This window comes from Ovis canadensis, chromosome X (assembly GCF_042477335.2).
Source record: "Ovis canadensis isolate MfBH-ARS-UI-01 breed Bighorn chromosome X, ARS-UI_OviCan_v2, whole genome shotgun sequence".
Taxonomy (NCBI): Eukaryota; Metazoa; Chordata; class Mammalia; order Artiodactyla; family Bovidae; genus Ovis; species Ovis canadensis.
Window position 1 is genome coordinate 44,694,865 of NC_091727.1, and position 19,351 is coordinate 44,714,215.

General features: G+C 41.9%; 1 protein-coding gene across 5 annotated transcripts in view; it reads right to left on the reverse strand.

The window, feature by feature from the left end:
* The window catches only part of EFHC2 (EF-hand domain containing 2), a 234,573-nt gene that overhangs the window by 29,853 nt on the left and 185,369 nt on the right, over window positions 1-19,351 (reverse strand). For all 5 annotated transcript variants that reach the window (XR_011446121.1, XR_011446120.1, XM_070289922.1 and 2 more), the window contains 2 exons: window positions 8,483-8,680; window positions 6,459-6,551 (listed from right to left, as the gene is read on the reverse strand). Coding sequence is in view for 3 of the 5 variants with exons in the window: in XM_070289922.1 (XP_070146023.1) it covers window positions 6,459-6,551; window positions 8,483-8,680 (291 nt within the window). In the remaining 2 variants the exon portion in view is untranslated. The remainder of the gene's footprint in view (window positions 1-6,458; window positions 6,552-8,482; window positions 8,681-19,351) is intronic.

Consider the following 19,351-nt stretch of genomic DNA (forward strand, 5'->3'; position numbering starts at 1 on the left):
TCTAGAAAGAACACCAGTAATGGGAATCAATATTATATTAAATTCTCAAGCATCATAACAGGAAATTAGTACTAGTATCTAAAAATGAGAAATCCAGAAATAGCAGAATGTACATGCTATTTTAAGTTCTGTAGAAACAACTAGAAAGACTGAAAGGCTGTTTCTTGAGAATGGGTCTGGGAGGTGGGGAGAGATGTGGCTGGAAACTGCTCTTGTCAGAGTAAGTTTTTTTAGAATGATTTATTTTCTTTACTATAAGCATGTATCCGTTAGGCATAAATGAAAATATAAGAAGTGTGAAAAGCAGATGAGAGACAGTATAGAGTGCTTTCCCAGGTGGTCAATTCATGCATCAGACTTGGAAAGGCAGGAGCACCCTCATTTGGGGCACACTGATAAGGGAATCATCTCCTAGTCTTTCTCCCAGCTCCAAAACTCAGCACAGAGCTTCCTTGCCTGCACCACTGACAGCGTGAGATTTTTCACACCTCCATTTGCTACTATACCCTATATCTACTATATGCTACTGTCAGATGAGGTTGTCAGAGAGACAAGAATAGGATACAAAGGAGCACTCCAGGTTGGAGCAGAAGGAGACAAGGAGGAGCAGTTTAGAGTTGGACACAGGCTCAACTCTTACGGAGTAAGGACAAGTAGGTCAATTTCCCCTGAATATTATCTCCCCAGCAGTCCTCCCTGTCTCCTGACCACTGCAGGTCATCATTCACCAAATCCTATCCATCCTTTCAAAATATTTTGGGAAAGCCTATGTGTCATATAGAAGACAGATCTCTCTTACTTCAGGGTCACGCTGTGCTTCTGTTAAAAAAATGTGAGCATCCTCTTTCTCCACCTGAATCCACTACTTCTCTCCTTGCCAAACAACATTTGACTCTTGCTAAGACTCTGATTCACAGTCAAAGGATGAAGATTTGCCACTCTGGAGGAAATTCCTTTGAAAAGACTGTGAAGGCAATTCCAAAGAAGAACTTTGTATGGCGACATTGTTGGAATGAGTGCACAGCCTTCCAGGGTGACTGCCCTAAAGGGCAACGCTAATTCTGGCTTTTAAGTGTGCCTAAGCTTGTTAAAAAGTCAGCCTGCTTACTTTAAAGTCCTAGCTCACAGTGCTGAAGTGTTTTCCTAAAGCCTCCATAAATTCTTCTTTCCCTTTGATACTTAGGCAAGCCACCATTTCCCTTCCCTACACAAACTAAAGGACATGTTTGTGGAAGAAGAGGGAGGGGAAAGCCGTTTCTCTGGTTCCCCTCTCGATCATAATGACCTCCAAGTAGGCTTCCTGATGCCTTGCTAGGTGGGAGTTCTCAGAAGTGAGTCTAATGTGTCATTTGACGGGTGCTCTTGTTCCCACCTCCCAAAAATGATGAATGGCTTGCAAACCACAGCAGCCATCCATCTCCTTGCCATGGGGAATAATACTGATATGCTTTATTTCCCCCATCTGTGGAGGTAATAGGTGCAGCAGCAGCTGTATTCTGTGCCAGACTAACGTGGGTGTCCCTCTGCCACAAAGACCATCTCATAACTTAGGGGAGAGGGCTGGCGGCATGGCCAGGGCTGAAAGGGAGCAAGGGTAGTGAAGACACATGTTTGACTCACTTGCTTGGGTTTGGTTTCAGTTCATTACCCGACAAACCCCAGGGTGCACACTGAAACATCTGGTGGGAGTCTTAAAGACCAGACACTTGAGGGGAAAAAATGTGGAACTCTGGGCCGCTGTTGCCAGTTGGTCACAACTTAGGAGCTGGCAAGATGGCACTGCCAGGGTGCCAGTGAGTTAAGTTCCGTGATCTCAAATCACCAGGCTTCTAAATTCCAATTGTGATCCCAGCACAGATCTCCTTAGGGACCAAATCGCCTTATATTTGAAAAAGGAGAAACCATCTGTGTGTATGGTCAGGGTAGAGGGTGAGAGAGAAGAGAGGGAGAAGAGATGAACAGGGAAAGAAGGGGGGTTCTCTCTCAAAACTTCCCAGGGCACCGAACACTTTGCAATATGAGCAAGCACAGGGTTCCACCCCTGCCCCTCAGCTTCATGGCCAGGTAGTGCTGGTGAAATTACTTAAGCCCCAACCATGCCTCTGTAAGGGGAACAGGGGGAGAGGCTGGGTAGAACATAATAAGATGATTTGAAAGCCCTGTTAACTTTTTCCATTTTAACTAATACTTCTGGATGAGGCACCAGCTCCCCTGGGAGGCCAGTCCTAAGGCATTCTGTGGAACCCAAAGCCAACTGTAAAAGACTAGCTTGGGGCAGAGCTGCTGGGGAAAGAGTCACACCTGACTTCTAAGTCCCGCTTTGGAAGGCCACAGTCAGGGGAGGAGGGTGCCTCTTCACTCCCCAGGCCCACCAGGAACAGAGAACAGAATGACCTCAAAATTCTCCCCACCTCTTATGGTTTGAGAACCAGAATTTCTTGCTTATTAGTTCTGAGGAAACCTGAACACCCAAATGAAGGCTCAGTGGGGTTTATTCCATTTACAGGGATCACTTGGGCAGAAGGTAGTAGGGTTAGACTTCAGAGGCAGCTCTGATAGGTATAAAGCCCATGTGTTTCTCCCCCCTGCCCAGTGTAATAGCATGGGACACATCTCTGGGACTGCAGGGTTGAATGAGATATCGTCTCTACTCCTAGGGCCTGAGATAGAAACAAAGGTTGAGGGTATCTTAGGGGGCTGTTATTCTAATTCCATCTGGGGCTGAAGTACATTTATTCAGTGAGACAGCCTCCTCAAGAAAAGAGGTATCATGCCTACCATCAGCAAAAATGTAACTTTAAATGTGCTCAAGGATTTACAAAATATTCCAGGGCCCTAGGCACTGTTTCAGTACAGAGTGTCCCTCCTATTATGGGTAATAGCTATCACTACATCAAACACTTACATCTGATGTTCTGTGCATTAGTGAAAAATGACTGTTTGGTAAGGAAGGTGACCTCATACCGGCTGTGTATGCGTGTTAGTCGCTCAAGTGCATCAGACTCTTTGTGACCCCATAGATTGTAGCCCGCCAGGCTCCTCTGTCCATGGGATTCTCCCCGCAAGAATACTGGAGTGGGGAGCCATTCCCTTCTCCAGGGGATCTTCCTGACCCAGGGATAGAACCCAGGTCTCCTGCATTGAAGGCGGACTCTTGACCGTCATACTGGTTTCCACAGCACAAACTGATGGGGGCTGGGGTAACCAGATGTGAAAAGATTTTGAAGTCCTGATTCCAGCACGAGTTGTTCTAATAAGGAAAAGACCTAACTGAATCAGAAGAAAAATAGAAGTGGAGTAGAAGGGAAATCTTAGTACCCAAATGCAGGGTCAGGAGAAATATATAAGCAACAATCCCCGGGTGACAGAAATCATCGGAATCTTTAGCCATATAGTTTTTCATCTCCTGATCTGAATTCATAGGGGCTGTACACCTGCTCACCAGCTGCCCAGCTCCATCCCAAGGCAGGTAAAAATGCCCCTGGGCAGAGTGTGTGCTGAACCAAGTCAACAAACTCTGGGCCTGTCTCCCATGGGAGACTGTAGACGTCAGAGGGGCTCTGGTTTAGCATGCCACAGGAGGGCTGTGCAGAAAGAGAGTCTGGTCAAGGCTCTGGAAAGCCCTGTGGAGTCTGTGGGGAACAATAAGAATGCAGAATATAAATGTAAGCTGCAGGCTGATGGGTCCGTTAGGAATTAGGGCCGTCTTTGAAAGGAATCTGCGGAGATGATGCAAAACATCAAGCATGTGACCCAAATCGTGGCAGGGCATATTGGAGGGAGAGGGGAATGGGAATGAGACATTTTCTAATCTGATTAGCCTGAAGTTTCCCCTGAGTGTGGAGAAGGGTCAGTGCACAATTAGAGGCAAAGTTAGACTGAACATCGCCTGCTTAGTGGCTCAGAGGGATGACCTCCTTGGAGCTAAGCTGGGGCTCGGAGGCGGATGTGATCTGAGACTGAGCTGGCTTCACGGCAAGTTGGGGAATCATCTTTCTGCCTTTCATGTCAAATCGTCAAGGCAAAGACAAAACAGTCTGCTGAGAGGATGAGAGGATGATGACTTGGTGGCCTCAGTGCTGGATAAGAACCATCTAGGTCCCCCAGAGGCCAGGCTCCCACATTACTGGACTTTCCAGGACAACTCATCCCGAGGCCATCAAGAGATAATTTAATAAACATCCGCAGCTTCCTGACTAGAAGACAGCTTAATGTGTGAAAGGCATTCAGATCCAACTGTTTAAAAACAAGGCTTCCTCTATGTAGAAGGACACAGGTCTCTTCCAGTTCATTTCTAAGTCAGAGCGTGTGGTCTATGGTGTCTGATGAACACTTCTCTCCTAGTCTCCAATCAGGACTTAGTACCAGATGCTATGGCACTGGGGAATTTATGTATGTTATCTCAATTTGCCCCAAGAACCACGAGGAAGCAGGTATTGTTATCTCATTCTAGAGGTATGGAATCTGAGGTTCAGGCAGGTCAAAAAACTTGCACAAGATTACACAGCTAGCAAGTAGACTCAAAGAATACAGGAGACAAGGTAAGGGGTAAAATTGTCAAGCTGTGATAACCTGCTGCTTATTTTTAGGCAGTAAATCAAACAGGTTAGAAATAGGTCTCGGTATCTGAGTGGATCAGATGTCTACTCACAAATCTTCATTACAAGGTAAGAGACAAAAAAGAAAAAAAGAAAGAAAGAAACATAAATAGTGTTGTGAGAATCCTTAGCAGGAAATAATCACACCAGCCAACCAAATCCAAGAGGGCTTCATGGATACAGTGCTATGCAAAACAGGTCTCAAATGAAGAACAAGCTTTCAGCAGGTGAAGAAAACTCAAAGCTAGTTCCTACTGAAGAAACAGCAAGAGAAAAGGCAAAAAAGTGGGAAGGTAGGAGGTATACAAGTGAAAAGCTAAATGGGCCATTTGGCTGGACTACTGGGAAGAGGAGCTTTGAGAACGTGGTAACTGTGGAGAAACCAGACTCCTAAGCCTGCACTTCATCTCAAGCCCTTTACACCAGGATGGCCTGTTTATCCCTCATACTGCTGCTAGAAAATAAAAGCAAATAGAGCTGAAAGTCTAGAAGACAACCCCAGGTTATCCAATGCACACACACACAGCCACCTAGATTGGCCTCTTCTTGATCTGCTCCTGATACTAGGAGCAGAAGGACCCTAGCTCTCCCATGTGGGATTTAGTTTTTTGTCTGCTTCCCCTTTTTTTTTTTCTGTCTCAGATGACGATGCCCACTCCAGCCCCTGCTTGAGAATAATGCTCTAATGACAACCCTAAGCCCCACAATGGAGAAGGCGGAAGAGGAGCTCAGAGCTGAGGAAGCTGGTCATTCCTTAGAGAACAAAGAAATGGTACAGAAGGCTTGTGAGTAGAAGAGTGGCACTAGGATATTCTTGCTCTTAGAAGGTACTTAGCTGCTAGATGTAAAGATGGATTTAAAAATTTAGAGGCTGGTGGAAGAAAGGCCAATGTGGGGGCCCTGCAACAGTCAAGAAGAAAAGTAGGTCAGAACAAGAGTGGAGGTGGTGGGAATAGAGGGGAGAGGGAAGATGCAGGCAGTAGAAGTAGCAGGCAGAACAGGCAGGACATTCTAACCTACTGGCTATTTGTAGATAATAATTCAAAATGGTAAGAAGCAGAAGATGTGCATTTTAAAGGTTCAGAGGTTAAGTCACAGTTCTTCTAGACTATGTGACTTTGGGCGAAATCTTATCTCTCTAGACCTCAGCATCCTCATGTAAGATAGGAGGAGAAGAGCTCTGACCTCACCAAGCTATTCTCACAAAGTCAATGAGGTAATGTACTCAAAGCAATGATAACAACGCCTCGAACACAGCCCCAAATGTCAGCATTATCAAGATAAGTCAGACAGAGGAGGGGCTGGTGTCATGCCATGGGAAGCATAAAAGATGACCAGAATCTGGATGGCTAGGAGGGTGGTGCCAGGCAGTCAAAAAGTCAGGTTTGGTACAAGAAGAGAGGTGATTTAGAAAGCAGTTCACTGTGCTTTCCTTTGGCAACATCCTAACCTCTGCACTTGACATCTAGCACTCTTGCTCTGTGCTAATAACACGAGGTCCTCTAATTGCATGTCTTTAGCCATTAGAAACTACTGTTCTGAAAAACCTGTCTTAAATTTTAGATCTAAGACTCACAACCAAAGAAGCAGTTCATTTTCATTTTGTCCCATGAATCTGTGTGCACTTAAGTGCATCTTCATGTTAAAAAGTTCTAACGATAATTCATTAGAGGCTCTGTGACATTCACAATCATGACTAAGTTTTCCTTCTGTAACAATTAAATGGAGATGTGTCATCAGTGAAACAATACTGAGGTAAAGGGTAAATCAAGGGCAGTTAAAGGCAGATGTAAAACCAGGAACTGTCTCCAAAACAAAAACATGCAGGACATGGTCCATGAGCGTGGAGATCTCACCTACCTGGAGAGTAAGGATTCTAGAAGATCTTCATTCAAAGGTAATCTGGAGGACTTGCACAGCCTTTTGATGTCTTTGCTGGGTAACACTTTTTTCCTGCATTAAAACACAGTCAATGAGCTTTTCTATACTTCATGTCTCTTGAGTAATAATTACATGCTAAAGGAAAGAAAACATAGATGTGTCCTAAAAGCGTGTGCATGGAAATAAATACGAAAGCTGGTACTGGAATCATGGTAAGGAAAAACAGTCATATTGCATTTCACCAGCTTGTTTCCATTTCAGAAGTCACTAGATTCTGTCCTTACAAAGGCCGTTCCATCAAGATTCAGATTCTTGGTTGGTGATAGTACAGCCTGTTAAGGCTGCAGCCACGAGTGTTGCTCTAAGTAATCGATCTACATTCTTGACCACTAGTCAAAAATGGTTCTGATATTTGAAAACATCTCTTAATTTGACAGGCATCTAGAGCCTCCATCACAAGTATTATATGACCAGAGGGTGTTTTTCTAGTCTTTTCCTTGGACCCAAATCATATAACCTAGAAGCCCCAACTGGGACCTTAACATTCACCTATTTTTTTTTTTTCTCCAGAGCAGCCCAACAGTCATTTTCCCCAGCCTGCTGGGGCACAGAAATGCTTGTCTAATGTTCTCACCCTGCCAGTGTTCTTCCAGGCATCAGGCAAAATTAGAACTAACAGGAAAGAAAGTGGGCTTCTTTCTTAGCAATAGGTTATAAAATGGTAAGAGAATCTTTATGTCTAGAATTGGAACTTGTTGGATCTGGAAGAACCTCAGAGTTGTCTCATCAACTAGCCCCCTTTTTCCCAACAGGTATTCCTTTAATGAAAGAGGGTCACACTTCTCACCCTGGAGAGGGGTACCACCAGGCTGGAAGGCAAGGCCAGAGTCATACAAAGCTCAGGTAACATGTCTTCCAGGAGGCTCAGAGAAGCTTAAAGATTCAAGGAAGAATACCATTTTTATAGCAACTCAACAAGGGTGTATTATGGATTAGGAGATAAAAAAGATCCCTAGTAAGATAAACTGGGGGCATTCCCAGTAGCACTAGTGGCAAAGAACTCGCCTGTGAATTCAGGAGACACAGGTTGGATCCCTGAGGAAATGGCAATCCAACTCCAGTATTCTTGCCTGGAGACTCCCACAGACAGAGGAGCCTGGCGGGCTACAGTCCATGGGGGGCGGGGGGGGGGGAGGCGGTGGCAGAGAGCTTGACATGACTTAATGACTACAACAACAACAAATTAAGAAAAACCATGGGTCCTTCTAAGATATTTAGGGTACAGACTTTAGGTTTGGGGATGAAGGAAGTAGTAATAGGGTAAAGAGATGACAGTGGTCTGAAGTAACAAAACCAGTGGCTAGAGTTAGACCTAAGATTTTCTAACTCCAGATGAATATGCTCCCCCACCACTATATCAGATCTGTGGGTAAGATGAACACCAAAATCTACTAAGATGGGGCTCCAGTCATTTGTAACAATGACTGAATAAAGTTCAAAGGCAAACATGATAAATGTATTAGAAATACATTATTCAGAGTGTCATTATTTTTGAGAAGAAATAATTTCAAAGAGATTTTATAGAAAGTTTACTTGCAAATCCCCTGTCTGGTATATTATAAAACTCATATTTATAAATCCCACTTATTAATAAAATAGTGTAAAGAGATGCCATCTCAGAATTAAATCTTCTAATACTGATTTACTGTTTCAATTGAAAGCTTCTAGAAACCAATTAGAAAATGCAAAGGGGCCATCCTATTCTTTTGAAGACACAGAACTTCCCCTATTCCATCCACAAGCAAAGTTCACCATCCATCACTATGAAATATGTGTACCCAGATAATCTCCAAAAATGATTTAAGGTGGCTTTGCTACCTAGTGGAGTATGAGGAGACATGACAATTTTCTTTTTGCCCTTTTTGATACCATACAAATTCCTTCATTACTCAGCTTCACAGAAACATAAATGATTTCTTAGAATCAATAAAATAAAAGCTTACTTTTCCCGATCTTGGTATACACACATAGCAACGAGTCTCTCAAAACTCTCAAAACCATTTTTCTTGAGTTGTTCATGGGCCTGTGCAACTAGGACATTCCTATGTGGACACAGGTCCTCAGGCACCCGGTAATGACGTGCAATGGTTATAACTTCTTGGTCTGTGAGTTTCCCGACAGTTAGATTCATCATTATTTCTCTGTTTAAAAAAAATGGGAAAACACTCAAGAAATTATATCTAAGATTATTTTACCTTTCTATTAAACACACACACAAATCCCATTTTACAAAACTTTACCAACGGCCTACAGACAGGTTTTTTTTTTTTTTTAATTTAACTTATCTACTATGAGCAACCAGGAAGGTACTTATGCTAGAATGGAAAACTATAAGCACAGCAGCTTATAAATAAAATGGCACCTTGCCCAGAGTCAAACTTCTATCAGATAATAGCCTATAACCAGGAAGTAAATTCTTAAAGTCCTTGAATGGTCAAAAATTCTGGGACTAAACACATGAGTTCATTCAATGCCTATTAATCTTACTTTACACAAAACAGTAACAGACTTGGGGTTCTGATTTCCCAGGGTATGAAGCTTATAAATCAGTAAGTTAGAAAGATGTTTTGGAGATGGGGAAAGTGATTAAGCATATTTCTGTGGTAAAAAGTAAAAACTGACACATCCTACCCATGAGTGGAGAAAGAAATGGCAACTCACTCCAATACTCTTGCCTGGGAAATCCCATGGACAGAGGAGCCTAGCGGGCTACAGTCCAAGGGGTCGCAAGAGTCAGACATGACTGAGTGACTAAACCACCACCATCACCTCCTACCCATGAGAGAAAAGAGTAAAAACAGCTATGTAAAGGTACAGTTATCTGAATCTTTAGAAGGCAAAGGGCATTGATATCATTTGGCAGAGTAGTTCAGTTCAGTTTAGTTCAGTTGCTCAGTATTGTTTGACTCTTTGCAACTCCATGGATTGTAGCACATCAGGCCTCCCTGTCCATCACCAACTCCCTAGTTCACTCAAACTCCTGTCCATTAAGTCGGTGATGCCATCCAACCATCTCATCCTCTGTTGTCCCCTTCTCCTCCCGCCTTCAATCTTTCCCAGCATCAGAGTCTTTTCAAATGAGTCAATTCTTCGCATCAGGTGGCCAAAATATTGGAGTTTCAGCTTCAACATTAGTCCTTCCAATGAACACCCAGGACTGATATCCTTTAGGATGGACTGGTGGGATCTCCTTGCAGTTCAAGGGACTCTCAAGAGTTTTCTCCAACACCACAGTTCAAAAGGGTCAATTCTTTGGTGCTCAGCTTTCTTTATAGTCCAACTTTCTCATCCATACATGACCATGGGAAAAACCATAGCCTTGACTAGATGGACCTTTGTTGACAAAGTAATGTCTCTGCTTTTTAATATGCTGTCTAGGTTGGTCATAACTTTTCTTCCAAGGAGCAAGCATCTTTTAATTTCATGGCTGCAGTCACCATCTGCAATGATTTTGGAGCCCAAAAAATAAAGTCTGTCACTATTTCCACTGTTTCCCCATCTATTTGCCATGAAGCGATGGGACCAGAGAATAGCAAGAAGAGATAAGAAAGCCTTCTTCAGCGATCAATGCAAAGAAATAGAGGAAAACAATAGAATGGGAAAGACTAGAGATCTCTTCAAGAAAACTAGAGATACCAAGAAAACATTTTATGCAAAGATGGGTTCAATAAAGGACAGAAACGGCAGAGACCTAACAGAAGCAGATGATATTAAGAAGAGGTGGCAAGAATACACGGAAGAACTGTACAAAAAAGAGCTTCATGACCCAGATAATCATGATGGTGTGATCACTCACCTAGAGCCAGACATCCTGGAATGTGAAGTCAAGTGGGCCTTAGGAAGAATCACTACAAACAAAGCTAGTGGAGGTGATGGAATTTCAGTGGAGCTATTTCAAATCCTGAAAGACGATGCTGTGAAAGTGCTGCACTCAATATGCCAGCAAATTTGGAAAACTCAACAGTGACCACAGGACTGGAAGAGGTCAGTTTTCATTCCAATCCCAAAGAAAGGCAATGCCAAAGAATGCTCAAACTACCACACAATTGCACTCATCTCACACACTAGTAAAGTAATGCTTAAAATTCTCAAAGCCAGGCTTCAGCAATACATGAACCACGAACTTCCAGATGTTCAAGCTGGTTTTAGAAAAGGCAGAGGAACCAGAGATCAAATTGCCAACATCCACCAGATCATCAAAAAAGCAAGAGAGTTCCAGGAAAACATCTATTTCTGCTTTATTTACTAGGCCAAAGCCTTTGACTGTGTGGATCACAATAAACTGTGGAAAATTCTGAAAGAGATGGGAACACCAGACCAGCCCACCTGCCTCTTAAGAAATCTGTATGCAGGTCAGGAAGCAACAGTTAGAACTGGACATGGAACAACAGATTGGTCCCAAATAGGAAAAGGAATACATCAAGGCTGTATATTGTCACCCTACTTATTTAACTTATATGCAGAGTACATCACTTCATGGCAAATAGATGGGGAAACAGTGGAAACAGTGGCTGACTTTATTTTTCTGGGCTCCAAAATCACTGCAGATGGTGACTGAAGCCATGAAATTAAAATATGCTTACTCCTTGGAAGGAAAGTTATGACCAACCTAGACAGCATATTAAAAAGCAGAGACATTACTTTGTCAACAAAGGTCCATCTAGTCAAGGCTATGGTTTTTCCAGTGGTCATGTATGGATATGAGAGTTGGACTATAAAGAAAGCTGAGAGCCGAAGAATTGACCCTTTTGAACTGTGGTGTTGGAGAAGACTCTTGAGACTCTCTTGGACTGAAAAGAGATCCAATCAGTCCATCCTAAAGGAGATCAGTTCTGGGTGTTCATTGGAAGGACTGATGTTGAAGCTGAAACTCCAATATTTTGGCCACCTGATGTGAAGAGCTGACTCACTGGAAAAGACCCTGATGCTGGGAGGGATTGGTGGCAGGAGGAGAAGGGGACAACAGAGGATGAGGTGGTTGGATGGCATCACCGACTCAATGGGCATGGGTTTAGGAAGACTCTGTGAGTTCGTGATGGCGTGCTGTGGTTCATAGGGTCGCAAAGAGTCAGACACAACTGAGCGACTGAACTGAACTGATGGGACCAGATGCCTATCACGTGATGGGACCATGATCTTAGTTTTCTGAATGTTGAGCTTTAATCCAACTTTTTCACTCTCCTCTTTCACTTTCATCAACAGGCTTTTTAGTTCCTCTTCACTTTCTGCCATAAGGGTGGTGTCATCTGCATATCTGAGGTTATTGATATTTCTACTGGAAATCTTGATTCCAGCTTGTGCTTCATCCAGCCCAGCGTTTCTCATGATGTACTCTGCATGTAAGTTAAATAAGCAGGGTGACAATATCCAGCCTTGTCACACTCCTTTCCCATTTGCAACCAGTCTGTTGTTCCATGTCCAGTTCTAACTGTGGCTTCCTGACCTGCATACAGGTTTCTCAAGAAGCAGGTCAGGGGGTCTGGTATTCCCATCTCTTTAAGAATTTCCCACAGTTTGTGGTGATCCACACAGTGAAAGGCTTTGGCATAGTCAGTAGAACAGAAATAGATGTTTTGGTAGAGCAAAAAGAAAACAAACGACAACATATTCACATGAGACCTCAGAGCCTAACAAATTGGCTGACATATTTTCAGTACATTCTGTATGGGAAAGCCATAAACCATGTACCAGACATTAGAACGAACTTCAATGAAGTGGTTAAAATGCAAACTGTTATGGTACTTAACCAAAGAAGCTTCCATCATCTAAAAAATCCACTTACTGGAAATATTGGCCTGGCCAAAAAGTTCGTTTGGGTTTTCAATAACATCTTCTTGGGAAGCCTGAAAACACTTTTTGGCCAACCCAATAATTCAGTTTCCAAGAAGTCCAAATAAATGAGGGAATACGAGATTTTATTTATTCTGCTATAGACATGTGTCATGTCTTTTGTAATAATGGCTTTTAGTTCTTTTATATATTTCTTGCCATTTTCACTATCATTTAACAAATCTACAGGTTCTTCTGATCAAGAATTTCCTAAGATAGACGGTAGGAAATCCCACAGCTATGATGTTAACCTACCTAAAGGAACTATATTTCACCTACATCCACTTATTAGAATCTCTGGGTTTTTTATTTCACTTTACTTGTGTCTTCTTAACGGGAAATGAAGACCAAATTCAACCAAGAGGACCCCATCATTGTAGCAAGTCAGTTTGGGTTAGACCATCAATCAGTAACATTGGCCAGGGGCTCAGCAATCAGGAATAACATTATAGATGTTTCGGCATGTATCCTTCCAGTCACTTTTCTGTCAATATATATGTACTGGTATCCTTAGTTTCATTGGGATCATACAACATTGATCAACATAGCATGGACATCTTTCATACCCATAAATGCCAATCAACAGCCTACTTTTCACAGCTGCATGGTGTTCCATTTCGTTCATGTGTCACAACTGGTCATTCCATGACCAGTGTTGTAAATGAGTGAGGGGCTTTCCTTGGAGTGGTTTCACCTCAATATCTCTTAACCATAGAATGGGAAAGACTAGAGATGTCTTCAAGAAAATTGGAGAAAACAAGGGAATATTTCATGTAAAGATGGGCACAAAAAAAGATAGAGGTTATAAGGACCTAACAGAAGCAGAAGAAATTAAGAAGAGATGGCAAGAATACATGGTAGAACTGTACAAAAAAGGTCTTACTGACCTGGATAACCACGATGGCATGGTGACTCACCTAGAGCCAGACATCCCAGAGCGTGAAGTCAAGTGGGCTTGAGGAAGCATCACTATGGAGCAAGCTAGTGGAGGTTATGGAATTGCAGCTGAACTATTTCAAATCCTAAAAGATGATGTTGTTAAAGTGCTGCACTCAGTATGCCAGGAAATTTGGAAAACAGCACTGGCCACAGGACTGGAAAAGGTCAGTTTTTATTCCAATTCCAAAGAATGGCAATGCCAAAGAATTTTCAAACTATCATACAACTGCCCTCACATCATATGCTAGTAAGGCTATGCTCAAAATCCTTCAAGCTAGGCTTTAGCCGTATGTGAACTAAGAAATTCCAGATGCACAAGCTGGGTTTAGAAAAGACAGATGAACCAGAGATCAAATTGCCAACATTTGCTGGATCACAGAGAAAGCAAGGGAATTCTAGAAAAACATCTACTTCTGCTTCATTGACTACGTTAAAGTCTTTGACTGTGTGGATCACAACAACCTGTGGAAAATTCTTAAAGAGATGGGAATACCAGACCACCTTACCTACCTCCTGAGAAATCTGTATGCAGGAGAAGCAACAGCTAGAACTGGACATGGAACAATGGACTGGTTCCAAATAGGGAAAGGAGTATGTCAAGGCTATATATCATCACCCTGCTTATTTAACTTATATGCGGAGTACATCATGCAAAATGCCTGGCTGGATGACTCACAAACTGGAATCAAGATCTCTGGGAGAAATATCAATAGCCTCACATATGCAGATGATACCACCTTTATGGCAGAAAGCCAAGAGGAACTAAAGAGCCTCTTGATGAGGGTGATGGAGGACAGTGAAAATGCTGGCTTAAAACTCAACATTCAAAAACTAAGATCATGGCATCTGGTCCCACCACTCCATGGTAAATAGAAGGGAGAAAAAAAGGAAGCAGTGACAGATTTTATTTTCTTGGGCTCCAAAATCACTGCAGACGGTGACGGCAGCCATGAAATTAAAAGACGCATGCTCCTTGGAAGGAAAGCTCTGACCAACCTAGACAACATATTAAAAAGCAGAGACATCACCTTGCCAACACAGGTCCATATAGTCAAAGCTATGGTTTTTCCAGTAGTCATGTAAGGATGTGAGAGTTGGACAATAAGGAAGGCTGAGTGCTGAAGAACTGATGTTTTCGAATTGTGATAGTGGAGAAGATTCTTGAGAGTCCCTTGGTTGCAAGATCAAGCCAGTCAGTCCTAAGGGAAATCAACACTCAGTATTCATTGGAGGGACTGATGCTGAAGCTGAAGCTCCAACAGTTTGCCCACCCGATGCAAAGAGCCGACTCATTTGAAAAGATCCTAATGCTGGGTAAGATTGAGGGCAGGGAGAGAAGGGGTTAACAGGGGATGAGATGGCTGGATAGCATCACTGATTCAATACAGATGAGTTTGAGTAAACTCAGGGAGACATTGAAGGAAAGGCATGTACAGGACTGTAACCTGGTGTGCTATAGTCCATGGGGTCGCAAACAGTCAGATACAACTTAGCTACCAACAACAAATACCTATACGTAAAATGTCTCTTTTTTGAATTTTTATAATAATCAAATATTACTTTCATTGAAAAAAAAAAGCCTATTTGAAATCTTTTTCCTTTTGTGGGCAGAAAATGACATGAAGAAGTGGCACGCTCCCAAGAATGAGGGAACAGAGCATGTGCAGCAATAACTAGAAACTTTCCACGCACCTTTAACTAAAACTACTCTAGCCTGACCAGGTCATAAAAGTTTATTTTCCTTTTCATTGGATAAACTGAAATTATCCTGGCCTCACTGCAGTGAAACTTTATATTTGCTGGGTTTCTGTCTCCGTGGGTTATAAACAGCTTGGTACTCCATTGCTTTTCTTGACTCCATGTGAGGATTCCAAACAAGCTGCCCCCGACTTAAAACTGCCTTCAGTCGTGGAGGACACCAGGGGCCCCTGAGCAGCTGCCCCAGTAGCCGCTGCACCCACATGAGCCAGGTCCTGGCATCAGGGATCCCATCCAGGCAGTGCAAGCCTTGTCATGCTAAGGTTTTGCTCTGTTTATCACATGTAGCACCCCACCCTGTCAAATGTTACTGGGCTTCACCAAGAATGAAGAATCTTTTCAAAACTTACACATTCCGTTTCTTTTTACTATGGTGAAATATACATAACACAAAATTTACCATTCGTGGCATTTACTGCATTCATAATGTCATGCAACCGCCATGTCTATTTGTTTCAAAGTATTTTCATCACCACAAAGAAGCAATCACTCCAGTTTCTTCCTCCCCTCAACCCCAGTCTCTCTCTGCCTGATCATCACTAATCTGCTTTCTTTCTCTGCAGACTACCAATCTGGACACTTCATATAAATGGAGTCATGCAGTATGGTTTCTTGTGTCTGCTTTTGCTCATTTATCATAGTGTTTTCATGTTCATACATGTTGCAGCAGGCATCAGTACTTCATTCCTTTTTATGGCTGAATACTAGTCCATTGTACAAATATACCACATTTTGCTTATCTATTCATGCGTCAGTGGATATCTGAGTTGTTTCCCCCTTTGGGTTATGGTAAATAGTGCTGCTACAAGTTTTAGTTTGAATATCTGTTTTCAATTCTTTAGGTATTTTTACCTGTGAGTAGAATCACTGGGTCATATAGTGATTTTATGTTTAAATTATTGAGGATCCATCAAACTGCTTTCTGAATACTCCACTTTTGCAAGCCACAGTCATAAAAATGAAGGTCCAACTTCCATCAGATACACCCCTTTCTCACTTAAACCTTCAAGTTGTGCTAGTGGCTCAGTCATGTCAACTCTTTGTGACCCCATGGACTGCAGCCCACCAGGCTCCTCTGTCCATGGGATTTCCCAGGCAAGAATATTGGAGTGGGTTGCCATTTCCTTCTCTAAAACCTTCAAAGTGAACCTCAAATATCATCTGAGAGCAAAGCCTTATCTTGGTACTTCCTGGCCCATCATTTAAGAAAAATAAAAACGCACTTTAAAAAGAAGCTGGAATTGTATTGATCTAGAAGGCAATGGCACCCCACTTCAGTACTCTTGCCTGGAAAATCCCATGGACGGAGGAGCCTGGTGGGCTGTAGTCCATGGGGTCGCGAAGAGTCGGACACGACTGAGCAACTTCACTTTCACTTTTCACTTCCATGCATTGGAGAAGGAAATGGCAACCCACTCCAGTGTTCTTGCCTGGAGAATCCCAGGGATGGGGGAGCCTGGTGGGCTGCCATCTATGGGGTCACACAGAGTCAGACACGACTGAAGCGACGCAGCAGCAGCAGCAGCAGTATTCTGTGATTACTGTTGTTCATCTTAGAGACTCAAGTGGCAATCACCTTTGCCTTTACTCTACATTGCACTATGCTCCTGGCACTAATATTTTATACAGATTATCACAGTATTTAGTTAATCTTATAAAGGATGCTGCCATGATTTTCTCTCCATTTTTGTAATTAAAGCCTAAAAAAAAAAAAAAAAAAAAGCCAAACTGCTCTAGGGTATTGACGTTAACTAGGCAGAATTTAACATGAAATGCTAAACAGTTTTACAAGACATAATTCCATTAAAGTCATCCAGTCCTAATGGTGAATCAAATCTTCATTTTAAAGCTCTGAATCTAAGGGTATTTTGTTACATATTGAATTGTTAAAGTCTAAGCAATGTCTTTCAAACAACAAAAAATAAAGAATCAGTTTCAATGTAAACAAGGGCTTAAGAGACGAAGTTTTGTGTCCTAAGGCTTATAAGAAAATCTAGTTGAGCCTAAATTAAACCAAGAAGCAATTTTAATGACAATTATTTAGCACCCTTTATCGTCTCCTTCAATTTGATATTCAACAAATAAAATGTGTTTCAGTTTTTCTAATCAGAAGCCTGGCACAGCTGCTCACATCCTACATTGCTTCAGGTATTCTGTTACTTATGGGCCTAAGCTGCCTATAGTGAGCAGAAAACCCTGCCTTCCCATAACTTACGTTCCAGCCAGGCACATGATTGGACTAGTGTGCTGCCAGACAGCAGAGAGTAGTAGAGACAGCTGGTAGAATATGTGTTAGTAGAAGAAGAAATGGAAAGATAGATCAAATGGGGCCAGTACAAATGTCTGACCAGATTTTGCTACCAGCCTAACTACAGTTCAAAAGCATTTACAAAGCTCTTCAGTCTCATGGGGGCACAAAGCCATTACATTCAGCCATGTTGGCTGGGTACTGCCCACCTCCAGGGAGAACCTTGATATACTTATGGTATAAATGGTGTCCCCTGGAGTTGTATGACATGGTGGCCTCACCAGAGAAGCCGAAGAACTCCAGACAAAAGGGGGACAAAAAGGTCACCACAAGTGGGAGGTAATGTGGTTCAGAGGGAAAAATGTGAGCTTAGTAAGCTCACACCTAGTAAGCACTTTATATTAAATAGTTCTCTGAACAAATGAAAAATGAGGGTTAAGTTAGCAAAGTATGAAAAGCATTTAGCTTTCTACAGCACTATGTTGTTTTAGTTGCTAAGTCATGTCCAACTCTTTTGCAATCTCATGGCTTGTAGCTCGCCAGGCTCCTCTGTCCATGGGATTTTCCAGGCAAGGATACTGGAGTGGGTTGCCATTTCCTTCTCTACTATAGAACTATATGAATGCTCAATAAATGATAGCAATTTTTATTATTCTCATCATCTCACAATAGAGACAGTTTCATGTTGCATTAAACTGGAAGAGTTACTTCCTTTAAGTAAGTTCATCTTGGAAAAATGTGAAATGTCTTTGATGGATGAAATCTTAGAATTTGTCACAGAATATAAAGGGAAGATGGCACACTTATTTTAAATAGTCAAATTCAGGATTAAAGTCTGAAGTGATAAAGCAATAAGCTCCAGGTGTGCCTCCCTTTATATAATTGAATATATTTGAGAAGCTGCACAAATGCTTAATTCTTACAATTCAAATTACATGTTCCCTTCTACTCTCTATTACATTTAAAGATGCTCTATCTTCATCTTGGTTATTTTTAATTGGCAATGGCACCGAACACCTTAGCTTCAAATTCCTTTAATTTTTGTCAAGTTGTTAATAACAAGCAAGCACACTGAACTCTGAAATAAGTTCTTTGGAAACTAAAGAACCTTTTGACAGTGTAATAATTACTGCCAAATTTCTCTGCTTTGTAAACTGACTTTTTGATGTATTTTCTCAAAGAGAAGTGTATCTGCATTGAAAATCATTGACCTTGTTTTCTCATTCCAAATAAATGTAAGCAGCTTTTAGCTTTCTATTACTGCTCTAATCTTTATTTCACATCAAATTCTATGGCTTTTCCTGTTTTGACATGCAGTGGAATGTACATGATAATTTTGATTTATTTAGTTTGAAATCCAGTATGTCTTGGTGCACTCGACTTTGGGGCTATTTAAGTGTAGCCAAACAAAACGAAATCTTCTCACGCAGTTAACAGTAATTGCTATATATTATTTAAAATATTCTTCAAAGAGGTACAATTTTGGAAAAGCTCATCTAGAATTCTGCTACAATTTGGTACAATATGCATTTAAGTAAATGCTTAATTGCATTTCAGGATTTAGGCCTGAAGTGATAAAACTTTTAACCACTGTTAAAAGACACAGTGGGTTTTTTTGTTTTTTAAATCAGGTCAAGATTTTTTGGTAGAAGCAAATGGATGATGGTGGTTCACTTAAGATTTGGGTCGATACAAATGAATACGCCTTTCATTTACAAGCAAAATGATTTGTTTTCTACCATTTCCTTTTCGTTAGCACCCATCTTGTGTTCAGGGATTATTTGTCTCCAAGCAAACCTCACTTGAAGCTTCCCTGGTGGCTCAGTCAGTAAAGAATCTGCCTACACAGTTCAGGAGACCTGGGTTTGCTCCCCTGGAGAAGGAAATGGCAACCCACTCCAGTATTCCTGCCTGGGAAACCCCATAGACAGAGGATCCTGAAGGGCTGCAGTCCATGGGGTCATAAGAGTTGAACTCGACTTAGTGACTAAACCACCGTCACCACCAAACCTTGTTTGGCCTTTTTTTTAAAAAAACA